Genomic DNA, 10,667 nt, shown 5'->3' with positions numbered 1-10,667 from the left:
CTGATATTGGGACTTTGTGAAGACAGATTATAATGACAGTTGCCTTTCAAAGATTTCAATTTATAATTAAGATCTGATGGAGAAGGGGTGCTAAAGTCTATCTCAGAATAAGACTTCTTTCTTGTTCAAAGGATGAGAGAAATGCAGAAACATAATTTTTGGAACATGCTTTTTTTTTGAAGCCTTGAACGCTCAGAGAATCAACGTGCTCTGTAAGGACAATGTCTAAAAGGAGTTCGGATCACTTGAGAGCTGTTGGACAAGAAGTGAGGTACATTTACTTTCAGAGCTCGTGAAGGAAAAGTTGATGAAATATCTGGGAGCAACAATGATCGGGAAATCTTACTTCCTTCTGTCACTTCTCCAAGGTAATGCCATTGTCAGCTTGGACAGACTTACGGTCAATAACTTTTGTAAAAGATCATTTTTACCGAGCTCTGCTTGGGAACCTGTTCAGCAGTGCACCAGTTGTAGAGAATGCATCTTTTAGATACGTAGAATATAGAAGCTGGATTAGGCCATTTGGCCCTTTACGTCAACTCCGTTATTCAGTCTCCTTGTCTGGCTTTCGCCACACCCACTTGCCCCTCGCCAGACCACTTTATCCCTTTAGCCCGAAAAACTATATCTGACTGTGGCAGAGAATTCAACAGGTTCACCATTCTCTAGATGAAAAATATTCTCCTCATCTCCTAAAAATATTCTCCTCAGTCCTATATGACCTTCCCAGTATCCTTAGATTGTGACCCTGTCATCAGGAACATCCTACCTTGTCCTATTAGAATTTTATAGGTTTCTATGAGATCCCCCGTATTTTTCTAAAGTCCAGTAAATATAGTTTAAAATTATCCTTACGCGAACATTAATCAGAATTTCCTATGAAGTCAACACAGCAATTACTAGAATAGGCAGGCTGTTGAGCATTACACTTCCTGTCCATTCTCACTGAACGAGAAACCTCAGTAATGTAACTGATTACGGGGAGGGAAGGCAAAGCAGTTGGTGGATACAGGTAGAAAATTCAATTCCATATTTGTCTTTGATCTCAATATGTGCAGAGCTCAGGCTAGAAGCACTTTGCTCAAGTTCATCACAGTGACTGCAGGAGTAGGGTCAGTGCTGAGATTGGGGACCCATCAGTATCGGACCCATTGCTGTATCAGAATGAATCATACAGTGTTTGAGTCAGAAATAATCCTTGAGACAATGAACGAGATCCCTCAGACAGAAGAATCAATGAGGATTTTCTTTATTCATTTGTGGGACATGGGTGTCACTGTCTAGCCAGTATTTATTTCATGTCCTTAGCTGCCATCAAGAAGGTGGTGATGAGCTATTTCCAAGTCAAGATGGTGGGTGGCTTGGAGGGGAACTCGCAGGGGGTCGTGTTCGCAAGTATCACTGCCCCTTGTCCTTCTAGACTGAAGTGGCTGTTAATTTAGATGGTGCTGTCTGAGGATGTTTATTGAATTTCTGCAGTGCATCTTGCAGATTTTACACACTGCTGCTACTGTTGGCAGTGGAGGGAGTGGATGCTGGTGGATGTACGGCCAATCAAGTGGGCTGCTTTGCCATGGATAATGTCAAGCTTCTTACGTGTTGTTAGAGCTGCATCCATCCAGGCAATTGGGGAGTATCCTGTCACACCGCTAACTTGTGCCTTGTGAATATAGTTAAGAGGTGAGTTACTCACCTCAGTATTCCTTGCCTCTGACCTGCTATTGTAACCACTGTTTATTGGTGAGTCCAGTTGAGTTTCTGGTCAATGGTAACCTCACAGGATGTTGAGAATGGAGAATTAAGTGATGGCAACACCATTGAATGTCAAGGGGTGGTGGTTAGATTGTCTCTTACTGGTGATGGTCATTGCCTGTCATTTGTGTAGCATGAATGTTACTTGCCAGTTGTCAGCCCAAGCCTGGATATTGTCATGATTTTGTTGCATTTGGACATGGGCTGTTTCAGTATCTGAGGAATTGTAAATGGTACTGAACACGGTGCAATCATTGGTGAACATCCCCACCTTTGCCCTCATGGGGGGTGAAAATAATTGATGAAGCCACTGAAGATTGTTGAATCTTGGACACGATCTTGAGGAACTCCTGAAAAGATGTTCTGAAACTGAGATGACTGACGTCCAACAACCATGACAATCTTCCTATGTCCCAGGAAGGCGTTAAAGAAATTAAATTAAATTAAATTAATAAAGAATTTAAATTATGATTTGTCAATACTGCAGCATTTGAGCTCTCGATGGATATAATTGTGATCCAAACGTGCCTACAGATGCTAATTGACCATAGCACTATGGTACAGGATGCTATTCAAGTAAAGAGAGCAACAAGGAATGTAGTGGCAGTAGTGTTCATTATATCGAGAGGGTGTGACACCGTTATCTGTCGGAAAGTGGACGTGCCAATGTTGCCTGCCCAGTGACAGGGTTTCGGTGATTAGCTCATGGCTGGAAAGGACGTCGCAGTGGGAGGGGAAGAATCCAATGGATGTGGCTCATATCTGTTGCAAAGACATAGTGAGAAGCAGAAATGAGAATGGCATAGAGAATATGATTTATAAAGCAGAACCTCAAAGATTATAATCTCTATATTATTACCAGAGCTTTGAGCTGATTGGTATTGGTATAAGTTAGGAAGCCTGACTGGAAAGGAACATCATTTATTCTTGAACATTAGCAGCACTAATTATAGTATATAGTGGGTAGTCCCAATCTGGAACAGACAGTTCTACAGATCCATCCCTGGATCTGCTTTATCTTAAAAAAAATCCGGAAGTGTTCTTACAGACAACCAAATGACTTTTCTACCACCAAAGCACTGTGATTTTTTTTTGGTTTTAAGTATCAACCGCCACCAGTTAATCACCCATATAGCCAATTGGATATTTGGAAGCAAAGTCTGTTACTGAAAATGAGGTCTGCTTTATAAAGGTCTAAGGTGATGATTTCCAACCTGTTACAAGAGCTCCACAGGGAGATTAATAAGTGATTCCACATGGGTCTTGTAGGGGTTATCATGGGTACATCGGTGGATTGGACCATGTTCAAGTGTTCAGCGGAAAACTTCGATGAGTATGCCATCATAGTCATGGACTAATTAGCAAATGTGTGGAGAACTGCATGCCAAAGAAGTCAATCCAAGTGTTCCCTAACTGTAAACCTTAGATGAACCAGGAAATCCATTCTCGACTGAGACCAGGAATGCAGCATTTAAGTTGGGTGGCCTGGACCAATATACGAAATCCATATATGACCTCCAAAACACCATCAGGGATGGCAAGGGGAAATACCAGACCAAGTTAGAGGCCAAACCTACTAAACAGACTCCTGCTCTTTGTGGCAAGGCATAAACAACATTACGGGACACAAAATGAAACAGTGTGAGATAGCGGACAATGATACATCCCACCCTGGAGCGCGCAATGCTTTCTACGCCTGGTTTGAACCGAATAGTGTCAATGTAGCAACACCTGCCCCGACGGCCCCAGACACACCTGTTCCCTCCATCACCACTTTAGACATCAGATCAATTTTCCTGTGAGTCAACCCAAGGAAAGTGACAGGCCTGGACGATGTCCCTGGCTGAGCACTCAGATTCTGTGTGGACCAACTGGTGGAGGTAGTCACCGACATCTTCAACATCTCCTTCCTACAAGCCAAAGACATACCTACTTCAAGAAATCCACCATCAATCCCTTACTCAAGAAAACACGTGCAGAGTGTCTTAATGACAACTGTGCAATAGATCTGACTTCAATAATCGTGAAGTGCTTCGAGAGACTAGTCATGGTCCACATCAACTCCAGTCTCTCAACCTGCCTTGATCCCCTATAATTTGCCTACTGATGTAACAGATCATCATAGGATGCCAGATCCCTAGCCCTACAATCATCTGGATATCAAAGAACCTACATCAGACTCTTACTCATTGACTATGACTGCAACACCATTATCCCTTCCAGTCTGATCTCCAAATGATGTGACCTTTATCTTGGTTTCGCCCTCTGCAACTAGGTCCTCAGCTTTCTAACCCATTGACTGCAATGAATGAAGATAGGTACCAGCACCTCCTACACAATATCATTCAACACTGCAGCCCCCTCTCCAAGGACCTGTCCTCAGCCCCCTCTGCACCCCATGTACGCCTTAGACTGTGTTGCCAAATTCTGAATGAACACCATCTACAAGTTCATTGCAATAGCACCATAGTGGGACAGATATCTAACAATGACAAGTCAAACTACAGAATAGGAATACAGGGCTTGGTAATGCGGTGCAATGTAAACAATCTATCTCTCAACAGTGGCAAAACTAAAGAACTGATCATTGATTTCAGAAAGACAGGAGGAGAACACACTCCCATCTACATCAACAAAACTGATGTTGAGAGGGTGAAGAGCATCAAATTCCTTGGATTGATGATAACTGACTTCCCATGCAGATGTGTTAATCAAGAAGGCACAACAATGCCTCTTGTTCCTCAGGAAGATCAGGAAATTTGGCATTCCCATTAGTTCCCTCGCCAATTTCTACAGATGCACCATTGAAAGTATACTGTCTGGGTGCATGATGGCCTGATATGGCAACTGCTGTGCTCAGGACCAGAGAAACCACAGAAGGCTGTATGCACAGCCTCAACCATCGTGGAAGCCAACATACCATCTGTGAACTCCATTTGCATGGCTCACTGCAGCAGAAAAGCTGCCATCATCAAAGACCCATTGCACCCTAGTAATGCTCTCCTATGACCTCTTTTGTCAGGCAGAAGATAGAGGAGCCAAAATACATGCACCAGCAAGTTCAGGAACCCAGCTTCTTCCCAGCCATTATCAAACTGATGAATGGACTCTCTGGCCTCAAGTAACACTGATTTTGCTAACGTTGATCTTGCCTAGTGCATGTCCTGTGCAATGTAACCAATATGCCTCTGTTTCAGAATTTTTGATCTGTCCCTCCTATGATTACTATGTACTTGTTTCACTAATGCCTTTTGCAGTTGCAGCCATACTTAGACTCATAGAAATGCACAGCACAGAAACAGACCCTTCTGCCAAACTCATCTATGCTGATGAGATATTCTCGATTAATCTAGTCTCATTTGTCAGCATTTGGCCCATATCTCTCAGCAGCATTCCTATTCATATAGCCATCCAGGTGCCTCTTAAATATTGTAATTGTACCAGCCTCCACCACGTCCTCTGGTAGCTCATTCCATAAACGCACCAAACTTTGTACGAAAAGGTTTCTCCATAGCTCCCTTTTGAATCTTTTTCCCACTCACTTTAAACCTAAGTCTTTTAGTTTCGGACTCCCCTACCCTGGGGAAAAGACTTTGGCTATCCATCCTATTCATACCTCTCATGATGTTATTAAGTTTTTAAGGGCACCCCATAGCTTTCTCTATTTTGCAACTTTATTCCTTTAACAACAAATGCCAACATTTCATTTGTCTTCCTTATCATTTGCTGCACCTTCATATTAGTTTCTGCAATTTGTGCACAAGGACACCCAAATTCTTCTGCATCAAGTTTCTCTCCACATAGATAATAACTTGCCTTTTTACACCTCTAAAACCTCACTCATCAGTGTTAATCTCCTCATATCAAATCATGTCTCATTCATCTAACCCGTTCAGAACTGTTCATAAATTTCTTATTTCTCATTACAACTTTCTTTCCCATCTATTTGACAATGATTTGAAAATTTGGCAGGAGTACTTTCTATTCCCTCATCCAAATCATTAATGTAGATTGTAAATAGTTGGGGCCTCAGGACTGATCCATTTGGTCTGCCATTTGTTACATCCTGCCAACAAGAAACAGGCCTATTTATCCAAACTCTCTGCTTCATGATGACTAGACAATCATCTATCCAAGACAATAAATTAGCCCTAACCCCATGTGTACACAATGCTGCAGGAGGATCGAAGGGTGAAAAGTATCATTCCACTTCAGTTTCTTGTTACTTCTACTCTTACATGTTCAGAAGGACAGAGCTTCATTCTACAGCTCACCACTGCGGTGGCTAGCTCACCAGCATTTTCTCAAGGGCACTGAGGGATGAGCATTAAATGTTGGACCAGCCAGTGACCCACACTTCCCATTAAAAAAAATTAAGAAAGGAGAATCTGCACCTATTAGGATGTCAATCAGCTGATCAGCTGGGTTCAAGTTTGAATAGAGAGAATCAACTAATGAATGAGACATGATGGTGAAAATGGTGTACGTTCTGAGGGCTCCTCAACCAATATCCGATTTTATAAATTGGCTCTGAAGTGCCTGCTTGTGGTGCAGTACCAGTCTCCATATCTCTGGACTGGGAGGTCTGGATTGAAGTCTCACCTACTCCAGGGGTGTGAAATAATTTATCTGAACAGGCTGATTAGAAAAATTGATTAAACAATTTCATTGTAAATCAGAACTGAATGCATCTCGATTGGTATACCTTGGATGGAAGACTGACTTCACTAAACAGAGTCCGAGGACAGTGAGCCAATGTAGAATAAACATGTCCACTCCTGTGCCCAGGATTCCCCTCCATGTGCTGTGTATCCCTGGGGACTTTCTTGAGGATGCTGTAGATCATCCACACTGCAGCCACTGTGGATCAGTGTTGCGGGGGGGGGGGGGTGGCGCGGTGTTGATATAGAGTGAATCTCCAGGTCATCCAGTGCTAAATATTGATATTTCTCTCCTCAGCTGGACTGGCACAAGACTGGAAACTCCACGGTCCACGTGAGGTGACAGCGCAGGAAGGTTCCTGTGCTCAGATTCCATGTCGTTACAGTTACCCTTCACATGTGTCAAACCAACCACGAATTGGAATCTGGAACAAAGAGGGAGGATCTGGAACATCATTGATAGCTTTTCACTCCAACCATCATGAGAAAGAGTCCCAACAGTTCCAAAGTAGGACATGGCTGTCTGGAGACCTGAAAAATGGGGACTGTTCTCTGATTATAAACACCATCAAGAGGGAAGATGCAGGATCTTATCACTTTAGAATAGAATTTGACAAAGTGAATAGTTACAGCTACTTTCCAAGAACCCAGCTTCACATTTCTGGTAAATGCTGACTCAATAATTTGCACTCAGCACTCTGGGAAATGAAACAAAATACAGTTGATTAGTACGGTGACAATCACTGGTTAATGAGAGTGAATGAACTCCTATGAAATTCTGTGTCGGTATGTGTTGAATTCTTACAGATCGATCCACGTACAGAACACATGTTAATGTGGCAGCCGATGCTGCCTACATCCGCTGATATAGATACCACCTGAATAGCCACTGAGAGCACGGTTTTTGGATTGTGCTTTGTCTGGTTACTCCTCACTGACCATACCACCATGAGTGGCACTGCCAGGAGTTCAGAAACCTGACGGCATCACTTTCAGATCAATGGGACCCATAAAAACACAGTGTGTGACTATCAATTAACTAGCAGTAGCTTTCAATTTAGTAATGAAGCATCCTCAAATACAGACTTTATTATCAATGGTTAAATATATTGACTGCGTCCATCAATTTTATTTCGTTATTCACTTCCATGAATCATGCTAATCCTGCTTAAAGAGACTTTCCCTGATTATTTTAACCCCTGATCTCATATCATGAGAGCTTGTAAAAGTATTTCCTTTCATAGGACTGTAATTTCTATTTGAACCAATGATTCACGTTTTATTTGTCTAACAGGATCCATTATCTCTGTTTTAGATTTCACGGATAAACCCACGGTAGCCCCTGTGGAAATTATCGCAGGAAAGCGTGTGAGGCTAAACTGCATCTTCAACACAACATGCACTGGAACCGCTCCTGCCTTAACCTGGGACACTCCCACTGCCGTACATGGATCAGTCTCAAACACTGTAACTCAGCATGGTGCCACTCTGACCTATACTTCTGTTCTGGCCCTGACACCATCACTCAGAGACCAGGGGCAAACTCTCACTTGCAGACTGAGTTATCCAACTGTTTCTTCAGAGCAGATGCACATACTCACAGTGCAATGTAAGTACTCTCTGAAAGACCAATGATTGCACAGTACTGACCCTGTGGCAATATAGCTGTCCCTAAGAACTAATCCTCCTTTACTGCAGTAGGAGACACTAATAATACTCCAGCAATGCAGCACTCCCTTTATACCAACACTCTAACATTGCAGCACAATCCTCAGCACGAATTGTTCACACAGCAGTACAGTCAGTACAGGCACTCTGACAGTGCAGCACTCCTTCAGCACTGACCTTCTGACAGCGCATCACTCCTTCAGCACTGACCTTCTGACAGCGCAGCACTCCTTCAGCACTGACCTTCTGACAGCGCATCACTCCTTCAGCACTGACCTTCTGACAGCGCAGCACTCCCTCAGCACTGACCTTCTGACAGCGCAACATTCCTTCAGCACTGACCTTCTGGCAGTGCAGCACTCCTTCAGCACTGACCTTCTGACAGCGCAGCACTCCTTCAGCACTGACCTTCTGACAGCGCATCACTCCTTCAGCACTGACCTTCTGACAGCGCAGCACTCCCTCAGCACTGACCTTCTGACAGCGCAACATTCCTTCAGCACTGACCTTCTGGCAGTGCAGCACTCCTTCAGCACTGACCTTCTGGCAGTGCAGCACTCCTTCAGCACTGACCTTCTGACAGCGCAGCACTCCTTCAGCACTGAGCTTCTGACAGCGCAACACTCCTTCAGCACTGACCTTCTGACAGTGCAGCACTCCTTCAGCACTGACCTTCTGACATTACAGCACTCCTTCAGCACTGACCTTCTGACAGCGCAGCACTCCTTCAGCACTGACCTTCTGACATTACAGCACTCCTTCAGCACTGACTTTCTGACATTGCAGCGCTCCTTCAGCACTGACCATCTGACAGCACAGCACTCCTTCAGCACTGACCTTCTGACAGTGCAGCACTCCTTCAGCACTGACCTTCTGACAGTGCAGCACTCCTTCAGCACTGACCTTCTGACATTGCAGCACTCCTTCAGCACTGACCTTCTGACAGTGCAGCACTCCTTCAGCACTGACCTTCTGACATTGCAGCACTCCCTCAGCACTGACCTTCTGACATTGCAGCACTCCTTCAGCACTGACCTTCTGACAGTGCAGCACTCCTTCAGCACTGACCTTCTGACAGTGCAACACTCCTTCAGCACTGATCTTCTGACAGTGCAGCACTCCTTCAGCACTGACCTTCTGACATTACAGCACTCCTTCAGCACTGACTTTCTGACATTGCAGCACTCCTTCAGCACTGACCTTCTGACAGTGCAGCACTCCTTCAGCACTGACCTTCTGACAGTGCAGCACTCCTTCAGCACTGACCTTCTGACAGTGCAGCACTCCTTCAGCACTGACCTTCTGACATTACAGCACTCCCTCAGCACTGACCTTCTGACAGTGCAACACTCCTTCAGCACTGACCTTCTGACATTGCAACACTCCTTCAGCACTGACCATCTGACAGCACAGCACTCCTTCAGCACTGACCTTCTGACAGTGCAGCACTCCTTCAGCACTGACCTTCTGACATTGCAGCACTCCTTCAGCACTGACCTTCTGACAGTGCAGCACTCCTTCAGCACTGACCTTCTGACAGTGCAGCACTCCTTCAGCACTGACCTTCTGACATTGCAACACTCCTTCAGCACTGACCATCTGACAGCGCAGCGCTCCTTCAGCACTGACCTTCTGACAGTGCAACACTCCTTCAGCACTGACCTTCTGACATTGCAGCACTCCTTCAGCACTGACCTTCTGACATTACAGCACTCCTTCAGCACTGACCTTCTGACAGTGCAGCACTCCTTCAGCACTGACTTTCTGACATTGCAGCGCTCCTTCAGCACTGACCATCTGACAGCACAACACTCCTTCAGCACTGACCTTCTGACAGTGCAACACTCCTTCAGCACTGACCTTCTGACATTGCAGCACTCCTTCAGCACTGACCTTCTGACATTGCAACACTCCTTCAGCACTGACCTTCTGACAGTGCAGCACTCCTTCAGCACTGACCTTCTGACAGTGCAGCACTCCTTCAGCACTGACCTTCTGACATTGCAACACTCCTTCAGCACTGACCTTCTGACAGTACAGCACTCCTTCAGCACTGACCTTCTGACATTGCAGCACTCCTTCAGCACTGACCTTCTGACATTACAGCACTCCTTCAGCACTGACCTTCTGACAGTGCAGCACTCCTTCAGCACTGACCTTCTGACAGTGCAGCACTCCTTCAGCACTGACTTTCTGACATTGCAGCGCTCCTTCAGCACTGACCATCTGACAGCACAACACTCCTTCAGCACTGACCTTCTGACAGTGCAACACTCCTTCAGCACTGACCTTCTGACATTGCAGCACTCCTTCAGCACTGACCTTCTGACATTGCAACACTCCTTCAGCACTGACCTTCTGACAGTGCAGCACTCCTTCAGCACTGACCATCTGACAGCACAGCACTCCTTCAGCACTGACCTTCTGACAGTGCAGCACTCCTTCAGCACTGACCTTCTGACATTGCAGCGCTCCTTCAGCACTGACCTTCTGACAGTGCAACACTCCTTCAGCACTGACCATCTGACAGCACAGCACTCCTTCAGCACTGACCTTCTGACAGTGCAGCACTCCTTCAGCACTGAC

The 10,667-nt window shown here is 45.1% G+C and overlaps 1 protein-coding gene across 1 annotated transcript in view; it reads left to right on the top strand.

The window, feature by feature from the left end:
- Positions 1–236: 236 nt before the first annotated feature.
- The window catches only part of LOC125448470 (myeloid cell surface antigen CD33-like), a 29,181-nt gene continuing 18,750 nt past the window's right edge, over positions 237–10,667 (top strand). Inside the window, exons 1-3 of the mRNA XM_059641232.1 lie at positions 237–368; positions 6,712–7,077; positions 7,729–8,022. Of these exons, the coding sequence (XP_059497215.1) occupies positions 308–368; positions 6,712–7,077; positions 7,729–8,022 (721 nt within the window). The 5' untranslated portion in view covers positions 237–307. The remainder of the gene's footprint in view (positions 369–6,711; positions 7,078–7,728; positions 8,023–10,667) is intronic.

This window comes from Stegostoma tigrinum, chromosome 41 (assembly GCF_030684315.1).
Source record: "Stegostoma tigrinum isolate sSteTig4 chromosome 41, sSteTig4.hap1, whole genome shotgun sequence".
NCBI lineage: Eukaryota > Metazoa > Chordata > Chondrichthyes > Orectolobiformes > Stegostomatidae > Stegostoma > Stegostoma tigrinum.
The sequence above is the reverse complement of the archived record's forward strand: the minus strand, read 5'-3'. Positions and strand labels throughout refer to the sequence as shown.